At 40.2% G+C, this 24,853-nt stretch overlaps 2 protein-coding genes across 2 annotated transcripts; one reads left to right on the forward strand and one right to left on the reverse strand.

Moving 5' to 3' along the window:
• Positions 1 to 3,372: 3,372 nt before the first annotated feature.
• On the reverse strand, positions 3,373 to 20,997 carry LOC129751922 (dual specificity mitogen-activated protein kinase kinase hemipterous-like). Its single transcript, XM_055747708.1, is given in 10 exon segments — positions 3,373 to 5,550; positions 14,268 to 14,351; positions 14,424 to 14,763; positions 15,550 to 15,760; positions 15,762 to 16,138; positions 16,216 to 16,949; positions 18,618 to 19,093; positions 19,166 to 19,573; positions 19,645 to 19,868; positions 20,204 to 20,997. Coding segments are annotated over 10 exon segments (3,180 nt in total). The 5' UTR covers positions 20,388 to 20,997; the 3' UTR covers positions 3,373 to 5,408.
• Positions 20,998 to 23,102: 2,105 nt separating this feature from the next.
• Positions 23,103 to 23,995, forward strand: LOC129756909 (uncharacterized). Its single transcript, XM_055753965.1, has one exon. The coding sequence runs from the start codon at positions 23,215 to 23,217 to the stop codon at positions 23,956 to 23,958; it is 744 nt and encodes a 247-aa protein (XP_055609940.1). The 5' UTR covers positions 23,103 to 23,214; the 3' UTR covers positions 23,959 to 23,995.
• Positions 23,996 to 24,853: the final 858 nt, after the last annotated feature.

The raw sequence follows: 24,853 nt of genomic DNA on the forward strand, positions 1-24,853 counted from the left end.
GGAAACTTGGAACATGGAACTGCCGATCTCTAAATTTTGTGGGCAGTACCCACGTGCTCTCCAACGAATTGAAGAGCCGCAAATTCGACATCGTAGCGCTGCAGGAGGTATGCTGGAAGGGCTCCACGGTACGAACGTATCCAGATGGTCGTGCCATCTACCAGAGCTGCGGCAACACACACGAGCTTGGAACAGCTTTTATAGTGATGGGAAAGATGCAAAAGCGCGTGATCGGGTGGTGGCCGATCAACTCACGAATGTGTCGGTTGAGAATCAAGGGCCGGTTCTTCAACATCAGCATCATCAACGTGCACAGCCCTCACCTCGGAAGTACCGGTGACGACAAAGACGAATTCTACGCGCAGCTGGAGCGTGAATACGACCGTTGCCCAAAACATGATATCAAGATCGTCATCGGGGATTTCAATGCTCAGGTCGGCCAGGAGGAGGAATTTAAACCGACAATTGGAAGGTTCAGCGCGCACCAGCTGACCAACGAAAACGGCCTCAGACTCATTGATTTCGCCGCCTCCAAACGAATGGCCGTACGTAGTACCTTTTTTCAGCACCGCCTCCCACACAAGTACACCTGGAGATCACCGTACCAAACTCAATCACAGATCGACCACGTTTTGATCGACAGCCGGCACTTTTCGGACATCATCGACGTCAGATCCTGTCGGGGCGCCAACATCGAGTCGGACCATTATCTGGTGATGGTGAAGATGCGCCCAAAACTCTCCGTAGTGAACAACACGCGAAACCGGCGCCCGCCTCGGTTAAATATCGCGCGACTGAAGCAACCTGAGGTCGCGGCAGACTACGCGCAATCGGTCGAAGCAGCGCTGCCGGCAGAGGGCGAGCTTGACGAAGCCCCTCTCGAGGACTGTTGGGATACCATCAAAACAGCCATCAACAGTGCTGCGGAGAACGTCATCGGTTATGTGGAGCTATCTCGACGGAACGACTGGTTCGACGAGGAGTGTAGGAGGGTGATGGACGAAGAGAATGCCGCGCGGGCGGCAGTAGTGCAAAGAGGCACCCGTCGAAATGTGGAAAATCACCGACAGCGGAAGAGGCAGCGAGTCCGACTTTTCCAGGAGAAAAAGCGCCGCCTGGAGGAGGAGGAGCTCGAGGAGCTGGAGCAGCTGCATCGTTCCCAAGAAACACGAAAGTTCTATCAGAAACTCAACGCATCCCGCAAAGGCTTCGTGCCGCAAGCCGAAATGTGCCGGGATAAGGACGGGGGTATCCTGACGGACAATCGTGAGGTGATCAAAAGGTGGAAGCAGCACTTCGATGAACACCTGAACGGCGCACATGCAGGAGATCAAGACGGTGGGGGAAGGTACATCGCCGGCGTAGCCAACGACGAAGAGGAGCCACTCCCAACGATGAGTGAAGTTAAGGAAGCCATTCGCCAGCTGAATAGAAACAAGTCGGCTGGGAAGGATGGCATCGCAGCTGAACTCATCAAAATGGGCCCGGACAGGTTGGCCGATTGCCTACACCGGTTGATAGTCCGGATCTGGGACATAGAACAGCTACCGGAGGAGTGGAAGGAGGGGGTAATATGCATCATCTACAAGAAGGGCGACAAATTGGACTGTGAGAACTACCGAGCGATCACTGTCCTCAATGCCGCCTACAAAGTGTTGTCCCGAATCCTACTCCGCCGCCTAACGCCACAAGCAAACAGATTCGTGGGAAGTCATCAGGCTGGCTTCATGGAGGGACGGTCTACGACGGACCAGATATTCACATTGCGGCAAATCCTCCAAAAATGCCGTGAACACCAAGTCCCTACGCATCATCTATTCATCGACTTCAAAGCCGCATACGACACGATCGACCGTAACGAGCTATGGAAAATCATGGACGAGAACGGCTTTTCCGGGAAGCTGATTAGACTGATCAAGGCGACGATGGATGGAACGCAGTGCTGTGTGCGGATTTCGGGTGAATTGTCGAGTTCATTCGAATCGCGCAGGGGGATTCGACAAGGTGATGGTCTATCCTGCATGATGTTCAACGTGGCGCTAGAAGGTTTTATTCGACGAGCGGTGGGCGAAATGCGGGGCACGATTTTCAACAGATCCAGTCAACTTATCTGCTTTGCCGATGACATTGATATAGTCGGCAGATCATCTGCGGCGGTGGAGGAGATCTACCGCAAACTGAAACGCGAAGCAGGAAGGATTGGGTTGATGATTAATACGTCCAAGACGAAGTACATGCTGGCCTGCGGATCCGAGACCGACCGAACCCGCTTGTCCAGTAATAACAAGGTCATGATCGACGGCGACGAGCTGGAGACAGTCGAAGACTTTGTCTATCTCGGCTCACTGGTGACCGCAGACAATGACACCAGCCGTGAGATCCGGAGGCGAATTATCAGCGGAAGTCGTGCCTACTATGGACTCCACAAGCAACTGCGGTCGAGAAGACTTTGCCCTCGTACGAAGTGTAACCTGTATATGACGCTTATTAGACCGGTTGTTCTCTACGGGCACGAGACATGGATATTGCTCGAGGAGGACCTGCGTACACTCGGAGTATTCGAGCGACGAGTGTTAAGAACCATCTTTGGCGGCGTACAGGAGAACGGAGTGTGGAGGCGAAGGATGAACCACGAGCTCGCGCGACTCTACGGCGAACCCAGTATCCAGAAGGTGGTTAAAGCTGGCCGGATACGCTGGGCAGGACATGTTGCGAGAATGCCGGACGACTGTCCTGCAAAACAGGTGTTCGCTACGAATCCGGTAGGAACAAGACGAGCGGGGGCGCAACGAGCGAGGTGGTTAGACCAAGTGGAGCGTGATCTGGCGAACGTGGGGTGCCCGAGAAATTGGAGAACGGTTGCTATGAACCGAGTGAATTTTAGGAATTATGTTCGTCAAGTTATGTCGTGAGACGGAATACTATGTAAATAACGGTTCAGTGCACCTTGCGTTTATCGAGCTGATTCGGTATTCCTTTTGAATAAATTGAAAACATGAGTTATTATAGTGCTTCTCATTTAAGAAAAAGTTATTAAATTTCATACAGGTATCTAGCTTTAATTTACTTCTAATTTTCTGGAAAAGCTAAATCAAAGTTAAAACAAAAATCTGCATCGTGTCACTGGAGCAAAATACATGTTAAGAGAGAATATAAGCTTTACATTATTTCGAAAACCTTGCAAAAAAAGGTTGCAAATATGATTGACGTCACGTTTTGGTATCAATGGCCTGCATATCGACTATGTAAAATGTCGAATTTCTTTTAAGTCATAGGAGTATTTTTTTTCGGATCTGATGACATAGAATTACCTTACTTATCGGTTCAATGATAAAAGGCTTTCGGCATTACGAAATAACGTTTTGTGATATATTCTATAGCGCGCATGTAATTGTTTTATTTTCGTTTTATAAATATTGTTTTTTCTTCATATTCTCACTTTTAGTTATGCTATTGTAACACAATTATAGTAATAATAATAATCATCATCAAAATAAAAGTAAAAATTTTAATAATAAAGATAAAAATAATAATTGTAATAATAAATGACTAAATGTTTCTCTTTCTCAGTATTCATCCCAGCTTTTAACACGTTTGTTTCCTATCACGACATACTCATTCGTCAGCTCGGTTTCAATCATCGATTTCTGTTCACTAATATTAAAGTTAAATTAAGAATTTCGGTAGATTTCATTTTTGTGTTACATTACATTCGTTCTTTCATTTCGGGAGAGGTCGAACTAATAAGGCGTATTGTATTTACACAATCTAGATTTGCGTTGCCGGCAAAGTATAGTGTGAAGTTGACTTGATTAGCGTTGAAGCTAAGTATGAAGGATCAGCTTTTTGTTTAATCCATTCATTTGCTATTTTGTTTATTTATATTAGAGGGTTCGTAAGTCTTTTGATGTTTTCTTTAAGATATTTGCTTTTGTCGGGGTTTGAGAGCAATATTGCGTGTGTCTAAAGATTTTACTACTGGAGCTTTTCATGGAGGTTTTGTTATGTGGAGGAAAAATATCCTTCGTAAGGACTTGCTATTTCATTGATTGCATCCAGCGATCAGCTTAAAGAGTTTGCAGTCTATATTTTGATGAATATTTGCATAAATATTGTTTAGTACCCTATAAATACAAGCTATACACTATAATCCAAAAATACCATCTGAAAACAGTTACTTTATAGCAGAAAATTCAGAGAATGTGCTCTCCATAACAAAAAATCAAACTTTAGACGAGCGAAAATTAGAAAATTGCCATTCTAAACACTTATATGGATAATAATCATGCTTAGATGAGAAGCGTTCATCAAAGAAAAGACTTCGGCACACGAAAGCGAAAAATTTCAATATTTTTTTTACATAGAGCGTACTTCAGTTAATACGATGCAGGTGTTTTTTTTTAAAAAGAAATTTTTAATTTTGTTTCAATAAAGCAAACAACTTTAACAGGTATGGATTATCAAAATTTAAAAAATAAGATTTAATCATGAAAACTTATTAAGTGGAAAGAATAAGACATTTGATGTAAGATTTCAATAAGTCATATAACAATCATTACATCATGTCCGATTAAACTGAGATATTTCCATAATTCCCTAGTTAATTTTTGGAAAACATATTTCATTTCAAAATTATTCTTAAAGAACAAACAATCACATGTAAATAAAAATAGCACTGTCTTATCTATTTTTTTTTTCTGTTTCTTTGCATTAACTATCTTTGAAACATTTGAGAATTTTGCATACAATAGCATGGACGCATATTTATATTGCGCTTTGAAACGTCACTGTCTGAAAAATAAAACCAATAGGATTTCTATATTATCCAATCATTTTATCATAATTTAAACTTTTCTGAGAAAATAACCAAAAGAATAACAAATTACAAACGCTTTTAATTTCGTATAAATCGTGGGATATCGAGCTGATAACTATTTAAGTGTTTCGACAGATTTCTTCACCTGAACTGATTAGAGGCATCTACAGAAAATCGAAAAGAGCAATGAGCGTCCTTAATAATTCGTCGGTCTTAAAAAATAAATGGAAATTCGTTTTTCGTTTTTGTATTTAGTTCGTTTTCAACTGTCGTTTTGCAACGCTGCAAATCTTACGTGTACAACCAATAATCACTTCACAAACCGAAGCACAAGCATCAGGCAATAGTGTGTACCACTTCCATCAACTAGCTACAATGTTAAACTCACTCCCGATTAAACGACAACAAGAAGCTGGTTCTGGTTATTTGGAATCCATTTTCTGTAGTAGATGGTACCTAAATTGTGTGCATTAATAAGTAGGTATTCATATCTCCGTAATACAACAGGCTTTGGCGGCGACAATTTAACGACAAAAAGATTTCAATCCAAAAATCTGTACATCGATCACATAACCAGAATCTGAAGCCCCACTCATTGGTCTATCGTCCGGTAGGGGCGCCTGTGTGGTTCCGGCGTGTAGTGTAAGCGAGTTCGGATGTGCTGCGGCGATCCCGGTACACTTTCGGATCCCCGGCGCGGCGGAAGGGGCGGTGAGGGCGAAGCGGATGTAAAACTTGAATCGAGAAACAGGGTGGTTCGTTAGAATGCATGCTTATTCTATATCCAATAATAATTTCTGGTAATTTTAGATTGTTAATACCACTTTCTACATTATCTAACACTTAAGTTATTAATTATTATGATGTCGTAAAAATTTGATGTTTGAGCAATAATATTGGATCAATTTTTGAGACAAACTTATTTTTTCTGTGACATTGACGTACATATTTGTTGTGTTGTGTTTTTAAAGTTCCATATTGGCTGATAAAGGTTTCAATGGGAAAATTGCAATTGATTTTTATAAGTCTATCCTTAATAAGTTTATGGCATATCGGCAAATTATAATTCTAAATAGTAACCATTCACGATAGAAATGAAAAGTCTATCATAAGCCCATAAATCATAAATACATAAGACAGACGATAAAAAATTCCAAATTGTCTGAATGAAAGTTGTGCGAAAAATCCCTCCCTTGTTGAAAAATTAAATGATTTTAAACCATTCCAAAGAGCCTTATTGCACAATTTCACATATTTTTATTAAACTGGCATATCCACAGATTGAGTCTTACGCCAAAAACGACACGCCGTACACAGGAGTATGTCACCCAAAAACCTGGCCAAAACTCAAAATTTAAATTTCATTGGTTACTTTTATGTCAATGTTTATTTGATTCTCGAATAAATTGAGCACCATGTACCGGTCAGTTTTTTGACATCTGATTTGTTTATAAGCTGTTGCAGCAGTCGAAACTTTAGTATTTTTATCAGATAGAATTTTTCTACAAATCGTTGAATCAGCGCGACTACATCATATCAATGAATAAAACTTTCTTTAGTGACTAAAAATGAAAATTTGAAATGGAAAACTTCAATGGAAAGATGTTTAATAATTTTAAGTATAAGAGACAAAATTCGATGACTATAGAGACAGTACGTAGTGCTTTGAAAATTCTTCAATTTATTTTTCGTTTTAAACAATGATTTTTTACAAAATAGTGTTTTTGTTTATGTTCCCAGCAAGTCCCGGCCAAATGTTTAATATCATAAGAAAATTGATAACTTCAATAATCATGTGCAAAAGAAAAAACTCGCGCATTTTTGATATTTTTAAGTTTGAAGTTTAAAAATATTGATACATTTTTTCCACAAAAAAGTTACCTAGGGCTTCGTTTATTTTAAATTAAAGCACAATAAAATTAATGTTCTTTTTCAAATATTTTCAAATGTTATTTAACTTTCAAAAACAAAAAAAAAACTAGATTTTTTTTGAATTTTACAACCTTTCTAACCTAGATTATCTATCATGGCATATAAATGTTAAAAAAATTCTAATAGAAAATTTGGAAAAATTACGAGAACGGTAAAAAATATTTTAAATGATCTTAAAAACGTTTGATAAGTCAAGATAAACTATTATATTGATTTTAAAACTAAAAAATACTTTTGGCCAACTTTTTCTTCTACGTACTCCTGTGTGCGCCGGCTGGTACCAAACTGGCATATGCAGGCTTACCAAAAGTACAGCTTTTCTATGACAGCTTTTTCATTGCCGAACAATCGTTTCTTAGCTTGCGCTGCCAAAAACGTTGCTGTAGCGAACCGAATCAACAGTTCGGTTTTCATTCTTTTATGCATCCTCTTTCGAAAATAATTTCATTTCAACTGTCTGCTGCAGGGCGTGATTGTTAAGGGCATAACTTTTTTTTTTTTATTAATTCGTTTATTTGAAACGGCTCGTACCGTTGGTTTTAAGGAGTCAAACTCTTGTTATTGTATTAACAATTCATAACTTTAAACTAACATAGTTGAGGAAAGTAAAAAGGAAAAGGAAGAGAAAATTATACACGAAGATCGATAGCTTTAAGGAAAGAGTATAACTCGAACATGTAGTCTAGGTCAACTGCAGCCAACACATCCCTCACTGAAACGTTAGGTGGTTTCCCTCGGGCCCGAAGGGAGTCAATTAAGTCTGTTCTGACGATAAGGTGGTCCTCACAAGACCAAACAATATGCTCGATGTCGTGGTAACCTTGGCCGCAACTACACAAATGGCTGCTAGCAAGATTCACACGATAGAGTAACGCGTTTAAGGAACAATGATTGGACATGAGACGGGAAAATGTTCGAATAAAATCCCGACTCAAGTCCAATTTATTGAACCAGGGTTTGAGGCTTACCTTTGGGACAATCGAGTGGAGCCACCGACCGAATTCATCCTCGTCCCATCTGCGCTGCCAGTTGGTAATGGAGTTTCTTCGAGCCAAAAAGTAAAATTTTTCGAAGACGATTTCACGCTGGTACGTGTCGCCTTCCATCGCCCCCACCTTTGCCAGAGAGTCTGCCTTCTCATTACCCACTATTGAGCAATGGGACGGAACCCAAACAAAGGTGATTGAAAAGCGACGTCTTGTTATAGCACTCAAAATATTCCGTATCTTCTCGAGGAAGTACGGCGAGTGCTTTCCCGGTCTTATTGAGCGCATTGCTTCAATAGAGCTGAGACTATCCGTTAGGATATAGTAATGTCCAGCAGGTCGTGAAGCAACGCTATCCAAAGCCCAGTGAATAGCTGCTAACTCCGCTATATATACAGAGCATGGTGATTGGAGATTATAAGAGGCGCTATTTATTTCGTTGAACACTCCAAATCCCGTTGATTCTTCTATTAGAGACCCGTCGGTAAAGTACATTTTTTCAGCATCGACGTGTCTAAATTTAGCTTCGAAATTTCTTGGAACCAAAAGTGAGCAATGTTGGTCCGGAATTCCTCGAATTTCCTGCTGCATAGACAAATCAAACTGGACAGAAGAATGGTCGTAGTCTGGGTTACAAACACGAGTTGGAGAGTACGTAGAAGGATTTACCTGCATCGATATGAAGACATGATATATAGACATAAACCTGGTTTGAAGATTTTGCTCAATTAACCTTTCAAAATTCACAATCACCAATGGGTTCATGACCTCTCACCTGATGAGGAACCGGAGAGATAGTAAACTGAATCGGTCTCTTAGTGGGAGTATGCCTGCCAAAACTTCAAGACTCATATTATGCGTTGAGGGCATACAACCCAAAGCGATGCAGAGGCAACGATATTGAATACGTTCGAGTTTAATGAGGTGTGTTTTGGCAGCCGATTGGAAACAGAAACTTCTATACTCCATCACTGAGAGAATAGTTGTTCGGTATTATTTTTTTTTCAACAAGTTAAATTTGATTTTATCAATTCCCGGAGCTGAATTGTTGCAAGAGAGGAGGGCAAGTGAGAATTCGACCATCGAAAAGCTGGAATCGAGACCACACCTTTCAGGAGGCACGTTCCGGATTATTTTTTGCACAGGTGTGGAATCTGGACAGACTTTCCGTGCGAAGTTGAATATCCATCTATGTGAATGTTCCTCATTTTCATTTGTAGAGGATCGATTACGCATGCTTCGTGCAACTTTCCACAAGGTACTCAAGGATGTTTCCTGTGATAAACCGCCTACAAAATTCCGCCAATACGCATTCTTTTTCCCTTTGATCAATTTGTTAAATTGATTTTCGAGGGAAACATAGGCTTCAAAAAGAACGAGAGTTCCATGTTTTCGAAAATCTTTAAATGCTTTCGATTTGTGCTTATAAAGCTTGGAACACTGCTGGTCCCACCATGGATTAGGAGGATTTCTAGGAACAGATGAATTTGGAATGGGTTTTGTTTGAGCGCAAAGTGCACTTTCATGTATCATACGTGAAAGAAAGTTATACTCCTCTAAAGGAGGTAAAACATTCATAGAATCGATGGCTTTTGTTATTTCGTCCGAGTACTTTTTCCAATCGATGTGTCTTGTAAGGTCATATACCATATTTGTTGAATTTGAAGAGCTGGCCCCTTTGGTGATTGAAATTTCGATAGGCAAGTGATCACTACCATTAGGATCTTGGACCACCTTCCACTGGCAATCAAATGATAGTGAATTTGAGCAGAGTGAGAGGTCAATTGCACTTTGCCTTGCAGGAGGTTTAGGTACACGTTTTTTTTCGCCCGTGTTCAAAACTGTTAAATTGAAACTGTCGCAAATATCATAGATAAGAGTAGAACGACTATCGTCAATTTGTTCTCCCCAGACAGTTCCTTGTGAATTGAAGTCACCCAGGATCAACCTTGGCTCAGGGAGCACTGAGCACAGATCCTCTAGGTGACTTCGATCCACTGCAACTCTATGAGGCCAGTACAAACTGACAACACATAAGTCCTTACCTCTTATAGTTGTATGAAAAGCAACAGCTTCAATTCCGCCTGATAGTGGGAGGTGAACTCTATTAAAGGAGTGGCGCTTATTGATCCCCAAAAGCACCCCTCCATAAGAATCGTCACGATCCAGACGGATTATATTAAAATCATGGAATGAGATGTTAGATTGAGAAGACAGCCATGTTTCGGACAATGCAAAAATATCACAGTTTGTTTTATGAAGTAAATTTTTGAACGCATCCAGTTGAGGAATGAGACTACGACAATTCCACTGTAAAACAGTGATATCTCTGACCTCTCGGCGTAAATAAGCCATCGAGAGATATGAACATCGATAGAAGAGGCCAAGTTTGCATCAATTGCTGAAAAAATGTCTTAATGATGAGAAGCATCGAAGTTACAATACCTCTGACAGAGTCTGAAACATTGAAGCACGAGAATATTCCATTCTAAATGTCTGACAATTTAAAAAGACCCGATTGCGTATTTGGTTCTGAGTGAACTACGTTAGATGTTGAAGGCATTGATGTTTCTGCGACAGCTGGGCCATTTTCAGGAGAAATTTTCCCACGGAAACCAGGAGGAACTTCTTTTTCTTTGTTCGTTATTATCGGTCTTTTGATAAAGCTAAAAGCAGGACTAACTGGAGGAATCTTCCTTTTAATCTTAGAGGAAGAAGCTTTAACACGCTTTCTTGAGTTCTCTATTGCCACGAATGCTCGTCCTTCATCAGCTGAGTCTGTGTCCACCACGTCAACTGGCAGCGCAGAAAAAACGTTGTTTGATTGGGCTAGTGGAGAAGCGCTCTTTAGAATTGCGGCATAAGACCGTTTAGAGCGTTCTTGTAAAGAGCGCTTCTGTTTGTCCCACTGACTTTTGAAAGCCTCGCATGCAGAGATGTCATGAGGGGTGCCTCCGCAATAAATGCATTTTTGTTCTGTTGTTTGGCACGCATCCTCCCCATGACTTTCTTTGCAACAAGAGCAGCGTGATTTGTTTGAGCAATGAGATGCTGTATGCCCTAGCGTCTGGCAATTGATACAATTCATGGGACGAGGAACGAATAGTTCCAGCGAGTTTTCTCTCGAAGAAACTCAAGTGTGGAAAACCACAAACAGAGGAGAAGGAGAAGAAGAAGAAGAAGAAGAAGGAACGAATAGTCGAACTGGAAGCCTCAATTTTCCGTCAATCAAGACGTAGTGAGCGAGGGCGGTACCTTCAAAGGTCATACAGAATGAAGCTGACGGCGAATATTTTTTAATTCCATCAACAGAGTTGGAAGTTCTGAGTTGGCGGCAATCCAGGATTCTGACCGAAGTCGTATCGAGGCTCTTGAACTTTCCAACTCCATTGGACTTAACGTATTCTGCCGAAAGACTCATGTCCGTGATCACGCCCTCGATCTCTACATTTCGAAACGGAATGTAAACATGGTTTTCTAAAATGAAATGTTTACTAGCTACAATTTCATTGGCAGCTTTCGAACTAGCTACCACTACCCGCAATTTGTTAGGTGTAACTTTGGTAATATTGGTTACAGAGGACCTCCTTGCCAGATCTTTCGTGATCTGAATGATGTTCAATATTTTTCCGTTTGGCTTGGACCGAAAGAAAACCACCCACGGGCCAAAGAAAGATGAGTTTTCTGGGTAAACTTTGACTCGGGGGGCTACACGAGCTTTTGAGGAAGACGGTTGTGAGATATCTTCCGAAAGTCCTTCAGCACCTGAGTGAACCGTACCATCATCTGAGACCATTCTCTCGAGGGTGCTCGGATCACCCAGGTGCTCAACATTTCCGTGGATAACTCGACCAAAGGCCGATGGGACTAATCAATAATTCTAATTATTGATAAAAGTGAAAGATAGCCAAAGAGAGACAAGATTAGAAGAAAAATAGGGAAAATAAAAAAAATAAATACAATAACTTGATTTATTCTGACGATGCTCCACTCGCACGGTTGTATCACAATCCAGCGGCTTTGTTTTGTGGCCGTTCCTCGCTCGGTTTTGTTTCAGCACCAAACACCAGCTGAGTTTTGGTGATATTCCTCAAGGTCACCACGTTTTGATAAGAACAAAGATGGCTTTCTTTGCTCTTCACAGCAGCAACTTTTTGCCAAATGGATTTATGCCAAATGTATGCATTATAGCCCGTAAAATATGCTCACTACGTGCTGGACAACAATTTGCGTCAAAAAAACAATCTTTGAACCGCAAAAACATTTTTTTTTTGAAGTCCAATCGAGTTGCAGTCTTCTGGTGAAATATTTGTCTCAATTTAGGCTTTAAGAAAACTATTTATAAAAAGCAATCGGCCGGCGAAGAAAAAAGTTATTAATGAAAAGCCAGTAATTTTTGCTTCTCCCTTAAAATTCCGTTCAAGCAACCCCTCCCCATGGTGAGATCTTAGTGAAATCTGGCATGTGATCTTCTGGTAAGCTTATAATCAACTTCAGCTTGGAGCTTTTAAGATTTATCTTGTACGGAAAGTAATAAAAAGGTAAAATTTACCAAGATAGCAAAGTGAACGCTCGTGAAAGCCAAAAAGGTAACTTCTACCTCTTTGAGGTGAAACTCACCTCACAGCGAGGTAAAATTTACCTGAATCGAGGTTGGAAAAAAGGTACAGTTCACCGAGAAAAATCCAAATTAATCCAAAAAAGGTACCTCGTAGCGAGGTGAAGTTGACCTGAATTGAGCTCAATAAAAAAGTATAATTCACCTAGAAAAAAGGTAAAACCAAATAAGATAAAACTTACCTCGTAGCGAGGTGAAGTTGACCTGGATCGAGCTAAACAAAACGGTAAAATTCATCTCGTAAAAAGTAACTATTGGCCGAATCCGTTTATTGAGGTTAAGCTGTTTTGTCGTTCAGAAGGGAAGTTTTGTTTCGTGCCAATATCAGGAAATCGGAACAGAATGGTCCTAAGTGTTTTCTTAGATATCATTTAGTTGTGCTGGTTCTCGTCATAATATTTTGCTTTTGTTTCAGATCGGCCCAGCTTCGAGGTGTATTCCACGTCATCCTCCAGATATCATTCCGGTAAAGCCGGACCTGACCGGATTTGTCGAACGGAGAAGGTTATGAATGCGTTAACGAATTGCCACGAGCCTGGCGATAAACTTTTAAATCAGTTAATGGGAAAACGGTATTATTTACTATTTTGCTAGGTGAATGCGAAAAGGTAAAATTTACCTTTTTGCTGGGTGAATGAAAAAAGGTAAAATTTACCTCGAAAGAGGGGTGGAAAAAAATCACCTCGCAAAAAGGTAAATTTTATCTTTTTTCTAATTTTCCGTGTGTTGTATTCTCTTTTTTAAAGGGTGTCCACGATGAAATTGCCACACTATGAAATTGCTCTAACTTTTTAACCGTTAGGTAGAATGTAATTAAAATTTTGGTGGATTTAGTTCATAGTGCATTGTTTACATCCTGCAAGTTTTAAAGTACGGTGATCAAAACTCGCGGAAATGGAGTCGAAAGAACAGTTCGTGCGTGATAAAATCTTGCGCATTCATCACGAGAACAAGGATCTCTCGCATCCTTCCATCGCTAAAACGTTGGGAATCGCGAATTCCGAGGTGTCGCGAGTGATTAAGCGGTTCGAAGAACGATTGACCACCGATCGGAAGCCCAAAAGTGAAGGAAAAAGTATTCCATACAACACCAAAAATCACAACCGCGTAGCTGGGGCCTTCAACCGAAACCCGAACGCCTCCGTTCGGGATGTGGCTAAAAGCTGCACCTAAGCCGAAGTTTTGTCCAGAAGGCCAAAACTAAGGCTGGGCTTCGAACGTTCAAGGTACAAAAGGCCCCTAATCGCGACGAGAAGCAGAACAAACCTGTGCCAGGAGGGTGTACCTCAACATGCTGACGAAAGTTAAATGCTGCAGCATGGACGACGAAACATATGTGAAGGCCGACTCAAAACAGATCCCCGGAAACCTGTTTTTCACGGCCAAGGATAAGTTCAGCGTTCCGGAGCATGTCCGCACTCAGAAGATGTCCAAATTTGCGAATAAATTCCTAGTTTGGCAAGCCATCTGCACGTGACGGAAGCGGGATGCACCTTTTGTGACAATAGTTAGATTCATTGTACAAGGTCACGAATTAATGGCTGAGGTGGCCGGCAACAGTGTAAAATATTAAAAGAAAACAACCGACTGTATAACACATTTTGTTGATTGCCCCAAATAAACTGAACTGTACAATATTGCCAAGGTGCAGGAATTCGAGGAAATCTAAAATTAAATTTTGATGCCATATGCCTTCAAAATGCATGAAACATCGAGATAAGGAATGTTTGAAAACAACTCGCTCCAAACCAACTAGCTTGCTTTGATGAATGTCACGCTGCAGTACATTGAGAAGTCTGCAGTTAACACAAACCGAAATGGTCCATAGAATAGGGGTATGTTGGAAATGTTCTCAATGCATCGACGATGTACCTATAAGGTACAAACATGGGTAGAAGTTGGAAAGGGTACTTACCGTTGATTCAAGATGGGTGATCCAGTTTGGCTCAACTTTTCAAGCTTCCGGTGCAAAAGCAAAGGAGATTGGCCTCTATTGAATCTGCGACAAAGAAACAAAAACTTAATAAATAACATAATTACCGTAATATATTCATTTGTCGAGAAAAAGTACCGTGGTGGAGGATCAGGACTGCGGTGCCTTCGGTCGTTTCCCATAACATGTACGGCTGCCGATGGTGGAATTGAAGAGGGAATACCCGTGCCTGCATACGATGGCCCAACAAACGGATTGGTACTTGGATTGTAACCGGCGATGGGCGCTACACTAGCGCCACTACCGCTGTAACCAAACTGATGATGCTGCTGTTGTTGTTGATGATGCTGCTGCTGCTGCAGCAATTGGTTTTTGAGGTGTTTGTCCTTGGGCCGTTTTTCACCGGTGGTTGACAAATTTAGCTTCACAAAAGATGCGAATCGACGCTTCGCGAGATCTGCAATTGTATTGAACCACCCTACATGTGTGAGGTAATAATCGGTAGAAAAGGTAGCAAAATCAAGGTGCATGTTGAAATTGCAAAACAAGCGCGGTTTGTCCGATTATTGGATAATTTAGGCGAATGAAAACGAAAAAAGGATGGTTGAAGCGGTGGTGCAAATGAAAAGAAAAAAATAAATAAAATAAATGATCAACATAATGAGAAAATGTTAACTTAAAAACGATTTGCATAGCTCAAAGCTATGTTTTATATGTGGAAACACTTGAAATTAATATTTTTTCAAATGAATAACTGTCTGAAAAGATATACTCAAGTACTCAACCAAAAAGTCATAGGAAAGGTTTCCTTAAAAGCTCACTGAGCTTTTCTAGGAAGCCCGTACCAAGTATTCAGCTGAAACTTCTTCTTTTACAAATACTACTAACGGCGTGTTCAGAAATTGATTTTTTGGGTGATGCATGTTTAATTTACGAACGCAAGCATCGTTAGAAAAAATCACTTCGATAGATAAAAAATCATTTTACGAACACGCCGTAAGAAAAGCCTTCTTTACAGTCTTTGCTTGCGACAGGTTAATTTTTCTTTCAGGAATTTTCATGCTATTGGATAATTCATCCCATAATTGCTTGAGAGAGAATAATAAGGTCGATTTTAGAACGAACGGGCCTTAAATCTTCCTTTTTGCAGCCCTAAGCAGGCCGAAGATTCATAGAATTACACCACACAGACACATATAGCTGTACTTTTCAGCTTCTAAATGGAATATTTGCAATACAATAGCGTGTTATTTTGAAAACGTACCTGTATCATCCTTCATTTCGTCGCCATTGCTTAGACCAGTCGATACAACAAATCCCGTGGAACCATATTCCGGCAACGTTTGCCGCCCATAAAGCTGATGATGGTTCTGATACAGCCCACCAGCATCTGGAAAGCTATTTTCAGGACCTGGGCCACCCTGGGCAACAAAACCTGTACGATCCGCAAATTGACTAGTACTGCCGTTACCACTCCTACCCCGGTTTACTATTATGACTTTTGGTTCTGCTAAAGGTATTAAAGAACCCACCAGTTTTGTGCTTCGGACTGCTGTTGCTACTGCTACTGCTGGGTGCCAGGTTGGAGCCCAGGTTCAGCTGCTGGTATTGGTAGATTGGAATATTGCTGGAAGTTTCGGGTAGCACTTGCGGTTGGTAGATCGCATAACCTCCTACAATTGCCGGGTTGGTTGGGTGATGCACGGTTCGATGCGAAGGCAGAGGGCTATACTTGACCGGAATCCCACTTGGTTGTTGGTAAAAGGGATTGGTGGATTGTTGCATTTGCAGCTCCAACTGCTGCTGTTTGTTTTCTCTCAGCTGATTCTGCTGGTGGTAGAATCGTTGAAGAACTGAAATTCAGAATTTTCGAATAAAATTATTTGTTTTGTGGCATATTTGAATTTAAAATGTTGAACATAACACCTACCAATTGGGCTGGTGTTTCCAACGAGGTGTTTATACTGTTGCTCGTCGTTGATATCAATCACTTTCCGATTGAGCATAAGTGGAGAAGAAGGATTGCTGAATCCGGGCTGGCGATTACCGTTCAACACTAGTGGATTTCCACCTCCGCCGCCATCTTCGCCGGGAAGCGGTGGTTTGTAGGACCTTTGTTCCGATTTGCGGTGCGAAAACGGAGATGTTGTAAGGTTTTTGAAGATACTTTGACCCAAGCTACTTAGAGACGATTCTTTCTTAGGACTGCCATACACGGATAAGGCATTGTCGTTCGGATCCGCCGATCTACGAGGCATGAACGGAGACCGTTTGTACTTTTGATTTCGTTCCGGGCCGGTGCCGATGTTGCTAAGATTGCTACTGTTACTAACTATCGCATTTTTTGGTTGCAGCTTAAGGTAATGGGCCTGAGGGGGTTGCATTTGGTGCTGCTGTTGCATATGCTGCGCAGGAGAGGGCGACCTTGGATCATAAGGAGTCGTGGAAGACGAGGTAGATTGTGCCGGAGCTAAGCTAATGCTGTTCAATTTGGCTTGCAGGCTCTGCTGTTGATCTGCGCTGTTATTCTGCTGGAGTTCGTAAAGTTTGCTACTACTGCTGCTGTTCGATTTGACCGGTATGGAGGACGCTATGACTGTTTGCTTTTGTTGATTCGACTGTGCCTGAACTGCTTCCGTAATGTTTTCAAATGGTGTCGGTACTCTGTTTCAAATACAATTCACATTAGTTTTGACAGGTTCGCAGAAATATCCAATGGAATCGTATACGGGTGCAAAATATATATCCTGGTGCCAACATTCAATTTTATCTTGATAGTTAAACAAGCTACATGCATTTAGATCTAATTTTTTTTAGTAGTAACAACACAACTAATCTAATGTAAAAATGTTAAAAATATACTTACGGATTACAACTTAAAATACTAAAGAAATTGTAACCTACAAATAAAAAAATAATCAAAAATATTTCGGTGCTGATAAAGCTAAGCTAAGTTGCGGAGATTATTTAAAGATAATAGGTAAAACAATCTATTCTCAATACGCGATGCGGAATAAGATTCCAGTCGCGAACATATAAATTTTTCAACAATTATTATTAAATTGTGCCAAAACTTCATTTATTTTCTTAAGTTTTCTTAACTCGCAAACTGCTGTAAATATATTTTTTCAATGAAAAAAAGGGCAATGCGAGTCTAAAGAATGTTCCATCTGGAAGTAATAACTGAGCTGCGAATAAGTTAAGCTTATCTAATGTCTAGATCGCAAGGCATCCTTCCATCTTGAACTTAGTGGTAGATTCACGGAATGGATTCGAAATTGCAAAGATCAACGTTATCGCATTCTGCAGCTATTGGACGATCAAGGAGCTCAACACCATTCTAGATGAGCTCAATCAGAAAGGGGCTACTAAGTGTTGTAAGTTAGAAGTCACAGTTCGTTATCGAGCCAATAAAGAACAAGGAGCTTGTGACTATTGCTAATACTTGCGGTGAAGCAGCCCTCTGTTTCCGTCGAACTGTCGGAATTTCAACCTCAGTGTTGAGTATTCCGGATACTTTCTGCGATATAGGTTTTATAGCCGAAACCAGAAAACCCCTAGGGCAGGCATGTTAAACTCATTTAAATGTGCAGGCCGCATTAAAAATCTTTCATTTCCAAAAATAATATTATTTCCTCTCGTAGCAAAAAAAATCTTTTTAATATTTTGTGGCAGGAAAGTCAGCGTACTTCTGTGTAGTAGGGAATTTTGAGATAATTTAAGACGGGGCTACGCGGGCCGCATGCGGAACCCCCAGTTTGACATGCCTGACCTAGGGTATCGAACGTCTTACAGACTTATTTGTCTGCTGGATACGCTTGTCAAGTCTTTAGATAGAATTATCATCGATTAACGATCTGCACAGAGTCAAAGTGGGCCCACACAGACCATGTGAGAACTGGGTGGGTTCCAAAGTTCAGTTTAAAACAACGCTATCTTAAGACGCAGCAAAAAACTGAACATTAAAAAAACATTACCAGGGTTTCAGTATAAATGGCCAGCTGTTCGGTAAATTCTGATTTATTAATTTTTCTTTTTTTATAGTTAAATCCGTGTTTTAGTGATAGAAGCTTGATGGTAAAACAGCCTGGTACGATTAGCAATTTGAATTCAAACGTTTAAATTTAGTAAGTATAGTTAGGATGGCGCAGATTAAAAACAATGCTGTTAATAAAAAATTTTATATCTCTGAAACATTCCAAAATAAAGTAATGAAGCAGGAAGTAAGAAAGGCTTAACAAAAGTTGAAACGAAATCTCAATAAAAACTGTAAATCTGATTTTCGCTAAAGAAAAACATGCAATAGGGGCAAGTGTAATTGGAGTCACTTACCTATTTTGATCCGACGCCGATGAGGAAGGCCTCTGCAAACTATTACTACCGGATGACATGGTGGAAGTCAGCGCTCCAATGGGAGCAGGCATTAAACCGGACGCGATGAGCTGCGGTGTAGTGAGCTGGATACCGCAGCCCACCGCTTCGTTGCGGAACCAGCCGGCAACATCGACCGATGAGTCCTGCTCGGCTTGCATTATGAACGGGTGACGCAGCAAATCCCGATACTTCGGCCGATCTTGGTAGTCTTTCTGTAGACAGAGTCGTACAAAATCTTGAAATGCGGGCGAGAACTGCTGATCGTCGGGCAGTCGAGGGGGGTTCGAAGTAAGCACCTTGGTGAGAACTTCGAAATCGGTCTTGCAACCGCGATACGGGAAAAGAGCTGTTGCCAGTTCGACCAGTGTTATTCCTAGGGACCACACGTCTGCTCGGATGTCATACTCGGAGTTGGCGGGATCGATGCGTTCAGGCTAAAAAGGATAGTAATATTGGACCAGATTAATCTTCAGTTTAAGCGAATTTAAAACAAGTGTGAAACTTACCGCCATGTATGCGGCGCATCCGGCGGAACGGGTTTTGGCATTTGAATCGACCAATCGACCGCTGATTCCAAAATCGCACAACTTGATGTTGCCCCGATCGTCGATCAAAATGTTTGAAGGTTTAACATCTCGATGGATTACCTGGTGCTGATCTTTCAGGAACGAAAGTGCATTCACCGTGGCTACGGTCACTTTGCCGAGGATTTTTTCTGGCACAGGCTTTTTGGATTTCTTCTGCAGTTTGTCGAAACAAGTCGTCATCAGTTCCATGCAGATCCAAACGTCCGCATCGGTAATAAAGCAGCCCAAACATTTCACTATGTAACGGCAGTTCTCCGACTTTAAAACCACGTCGAGATCCATAATGATCCGTTTGTTTTCCTCGTCGTTTCCGGTACGACGCATTTGCTAGATGATAGAAGTTCAGAATATTAGGATTGATGTTTCTAATGTGTAAAAACCTCAAATATTTATATTACCTTGACGGCAATGATGGCCCCGCTAGGTTTGTGTCTCATTTTCACCACGTGCCCACTCGTTCCGCTGCCCAGCTCACCAAGATCCTCCATATCGGCAAGGGTCGTTTTGTAGATCTGATCGTTAATTTTAAGCATTCCGCTCTTTTCGATAATTTTCTGGAACCGGGCTTCCGATTCGCTGCGCTGATTGCCAGACAGTACTGGCAACGGCAACATCATCGGTCCTAAAAGGAATAAACAAACGTTCATTTTAGTTTTAACTTTAATTTTAAAGTGTGAATCATTTTTTTTCCTGACTTTAAGATGAAAAATAAAATATCAAAACTTGTTGAATTAAAAAAAAACCCTTCCACAAAAATTTAAAAATTGTTCTTGCTATTTTATTACCCTAAAATTATGGAACAAATAAAAGGATAAAAAATGAAAATTACAATTTACGAAACGTTTTATTTTACTGTAAGTGAATGCAAGTTCTGGACATGGACAATGATGTGTTAATTTAAATATTGTGAAAAATTATGAATTTCAAAAGAAGGATTTTATCATAAAATAAGCTTACGTCCACGTCCTCCGGAGCTACCCCGGGTAAAGTTAAGAGTCGGAGTCGGCCTAGGCGAAGGTCCACCGGTTCCATTTCCGTTTGCCCCCGTTGGAGGCAACGAAAGCGGAGGTCCCAACGTTTGACCCTGCAGCTTTGCCTCGATCATGTTGATGCGGGTTCCGATAGAGCTTTGGCCGGACATCGCGGAACGCCTTTTGTTTTTGTTTGTTTCCTTCGTCGAGAGATCAGATTTTGTACGGTAAGGCACAAACGCGAGTGCACACACACACACTTACGCACCCACACACACTTACGCACCCACACTAATCAGTGACGTCTAAACTTCGAGGCCACTGCCGATATTGGTGTAACACCAAAGGATAATCCGCTTCGAAGCGTATCATCGGCCGCACTGAGTTGTTCCGGACTGTTCGTCAGCGATCGCTCGTCGATCCATCGGGGGAACAATCGGCACCTAAAACTCGCGGGAGGTCTCCACCTTGCTTTGTTACCGTCTCCAGAAAGAAAAAAAAATTGGCAAATTCGATTTTATGACTTTCGCAATCGGCAGCAGCAGCAGTGAAACACCCCAGAAAAATCTGGCCGCACTCTTTCCGTTTTTTATCGATTCCAAACTTCGCTGACGGCAAACGGAAAAACGTAGCGAAATCCTCGCAAAGGTGTTTAGGAATTAGTAATCCAATCGGGATGGCAGGAGAGCAGTAAATTTAGCTTTTTCGACACTACAGTTTTATCGCTCGCCTTTCTTTACTGCACCTAAGCACATCACAGTATTTTTTTAGGCCTGATGTTTTTTTTTATGTGAAATCGATGGCAGTTCGAAAGCGAAGGGATAAAAGGGGAAATAAAAGGGAAACCAAAAAACTTGCCGCGTGGTTGAAAATTTCCCAAAATATATTTTATTGTGGGAGTAATTTTCGAGTTTGCTTTAAGTAAAATATGTATGATAACTTTTTTTGTTCAAGATTTTCATAACTCAATATTAATTTAATTCAAAATTTTAAAGAATTGGTGGAGAACAGCTGCTTTCTCGCATGCAGCAAGAAGAACAATAACGATTTCCATAATTTTCATCTCAAGATTATATTTTTTAATTATTGATGAACGACTGAAATAATATAACTTTGATTCAATAATCAAAGTATGCACACTGCAAAAAACCACACTTAGCTAGTATGTTTTTCCACACATACGGTTTGGGAATTGTTCGACATATTTAATTTATTTGAGTCAAATAAAAGTAATCATTTTGACACATAATTTTAATGTGAAAAAAAAAATTAAGGCTGACTAAATTTCTGCAGAAAATTCAAATACATGATCTGAAAATTGCTCCAAAAACGATGAAGAATTATTAAACAATAAATACAGAAATAAATAATTCTCGCGTGAGCTTTCATTACGTCGAATGAAACAAAATTTGAAAATCCGAGATTTTCACTTAAAATGATGTTTTATATTGCATTATGTATTTTGATTAATAAAACAATCAATTTAAACTTTTTTAATGTATTAATTCAGTTAATGGATTTCGAACTAAACAAAACCTGGCTTGTCAATTTCGGTGTTCCTTAAGCCTTAGTCCACACTTGGCAATTTGAACTGCGATTTCGGTTGCTGAGACTTGTTTACGTTTACATTCTGAACTAGACGAAGATATACATGTCTCAAGCAGTGTCCGGCATTAAAGCGCTAATCGCTAATTTGTGTGCTCCGTTATTGTTAGATAATTATCTTTTTCATTTATTTTTTCACCAAAATTTTGTACTAGCAGATAGACAAACTCCACCACAAGTAATCAGTCAAGGAAGAATGCTGATACATGCTTTTTTGAAGTGTCTGGCGTTAAATCGCTAATCGCTAATTAGTCCGCTACTTTTTTGATGACAAATTTATTTTCTTACGGGATTTTTGTTGAAATAACGGATGAACAAACTCCACAAGGTGCAATTATTCAAGCAGGAATGCTTTTTGAGCCGTAAGTTCTCTTAAAATAAAGTTAAAAAATAAGTGTACAAACAAAAATGTAGCGGACTAACTAGCGAACAGCGTTTTAATGCCGACCTCTGGTCTCAAGTCTCCCGACAAGTATGGGAGACTTTCAGCCAGCAACCCAAATGTAAACATAAACAAGTTTCATCAACCGAAATCGCAATTCAAGTTGTCGAGTGTGGACGAAGCTTTATAAGACAAATTTCTCCTCCAAGCGACGATTGTTTCAGACGTTCGAACGATTCATGTTTGAAAAAATCTATGATTCCTCATCATTCAGAAGTAACTCTAAAAGTAAAAAATAAAAATAAATTTATTATGTGAAATATCTGATAAAATTGATTTCCATGAATATTGCGTATTTTTGGAAGAATTATCGGTGGAAGAATGAAAATTGAATTTGAAAAATACTCTTCAAATTTTAGGGACCAATTTTCAAAAATCAGGACAACTCGAGAGTTTTTGAAAAATCAGGACGGTCTATCGAAAATCAGGACAAATCCTGATAAATCAGAACACCTGGCACCTCTAAATGATGCAGACTGTTTTCGAAAAATTTCCCTTATCGATATTTTTGTCGATAGAAAATATCCCGGCTCATAGAACTGTCATGGATGTTTTTATTTACAATTTGAGCGGTGTTTCTATTTAGATTATTTTTTAAAATTCTGTCCAAATTGCTGGACTACAATTGCTTAGAATATGTTAAACCCCTGGAAAATATATTCAGAGACGAATGTGAAATGGATATGAAAGAAATAACAAATTTCTTAAAAGAAGTGAACATTCAAATCTAGAAACCGACAAGACGTCGGAAACAACATGATCATGAATACACAAAAATACAGACGAGATGGACCAACCTTGGTCCCAGTCCAAAAAGCAAAGGAAAAAAAAAAAAAAAAAAAAAAATCTGCTAAAAGCTCTGTTATTGTGAAAATCTGGATATTCAAAACCAAGACATTGTGCAAAACAAATTTTCGTTATCAATTTATAGAGTCTCAATTCTGGACACCATGGCTGAACTGAAGATTGAATCGGATCGTGGGGACGACGATCTGTCCGACCAATTCGAGATAGAGGACCCGGTTTTGGATGCAGGTCTGAACCCCGACGAGGAAAGCGACGAAGACGATCCTGTGAACTACGTCAGCGAAGAGGTACTTTTGTTTGTGGACTTTGATAATCACTTGAGCCGGAAGGAGTTGGTTGATCCAAATGTTCGTATCAAAGTCGTCGGTATCGAAACCGAGCATCCGGTCATTCAGATTAATGAAGATGTTTACAAAGGAACCTATGATTATCCGCTAGGAACAAATGTGTTCCTGGAAGAGGATCCGTTCGAGAAGAGTAAAATTGATCCTTTATACGGAGCAAATCCGGATAAGCTATACAAATACGCAGGTCAGAGCGATAAGATGCTTAAAATGAAACGTATATTTGTGAAGCCCAAAGAGCAGCAACCTAGTACTGCGACGATAAAAGAGGAACCGGGCTCGCTTCCAGTGCCCGCCACCGAACTTGACAAAGTTTGCCGCTTTACAGAACGAACACTGGTCACACGAACCTACGAGGAAGCGCTGAATTTGCATCTGCCCGAGGGACATTACCCGCCGAGGCACATTGCGCCGGAACAAAACTGCGGGAAAGTTGTAGCTAGGAAAATGGCAGCCCTGACGGCCGTCGACAGTGATATTGAGGATGAAGCAGCTAAAGCAGACGATCCTAATGATAGGGACTACCAACCTGGGGTTATTTGAAGCTAGATGATAATAAATATTTATTTTAAAAATTGTGTTTTGTTTCTGATCGTGGTTTCAAGTCGAAAAATACGATTTTTGTGTGGGATTATCCTTTCTCTTTTGAATAAATGAATATCTTTAAATTATTTATCTGGAAAACTTCAGTCTAGGATGTCTTTTTGTTGAAAATTTTTGATTGTAACATAGCTTTGTTATAAACTCACGAGTTCTTATGGGTTCAGTGTAAATAAGTTTTTGAAGATCTATTACACCCAAAATAATATGCACGTAGCTGCTACGTGAAAAACTACATAATTTTTATCCAATTGATATTCACGTAACTTGTACGAATAAAATAAATAAACGCTCCCCTAATAGGAATTTTCGCTCTATGAACATCACGTACAACTTACGTGAATTCCTAGTACGTTCAACATGTTATGAGGATGGAAGCTATGAAAAATTTGTTTAGCTATTAAATGATATTTGGATCTCTTCTACTAATTTTTAAGTCTTTATTCTGGGCAGTAAAATGAAAATAAAATGAATTTATCGTAAATAAAATTTATTTTTATTATCTTTCGCCACACACTATACTTAATTCGTAATCTAAACAAAATGCGGGACCTTTGGCCGGCGAGTTGCTTTGTGGGATCCTGTAGAAAATAGAAAAAAAAATCAATAATACAAATAGAATTAATGATATTGATAAATAATTTACCTTGCGTAATTTCGTTGCGTTTAACCCGGACATCCTACGGTGGGACTCGAACCAAAGAACGAATGACCACCACCAGTTCCAACGAAAGGGCACTTGCAGCCACAGCGATTACTGAAAGATGTTAAATCAAAAATTAAATAGTTATAATGTAGCATCTTTTGCACTTACCAGAAGACATATGCAAGATTCAAG

This window comes from Uranotaenia lowii, chromosome 3, assembly GCF_029784155.1.
Source record: "Uranotaenia lowii strain MFRU-FL chromosome 3, ASM2978415v1, whole genome shotgun sequence".
NCBI classification, from domain to species: Eukaryota; Metazoa; Arthropoda; class Insecta; order Diptera; family Culicidae; genus Uranotaenia; species Uranotaenia lowii.

Coding starts and splice junctions, on each gene's coding strand:
- LOC129756909 (XM_055753965.1), top strand. CDS start 23,215: ATGGCTGAACTGAAGATTGAATCGGATCGTGGGGACGACGATCTGTCC.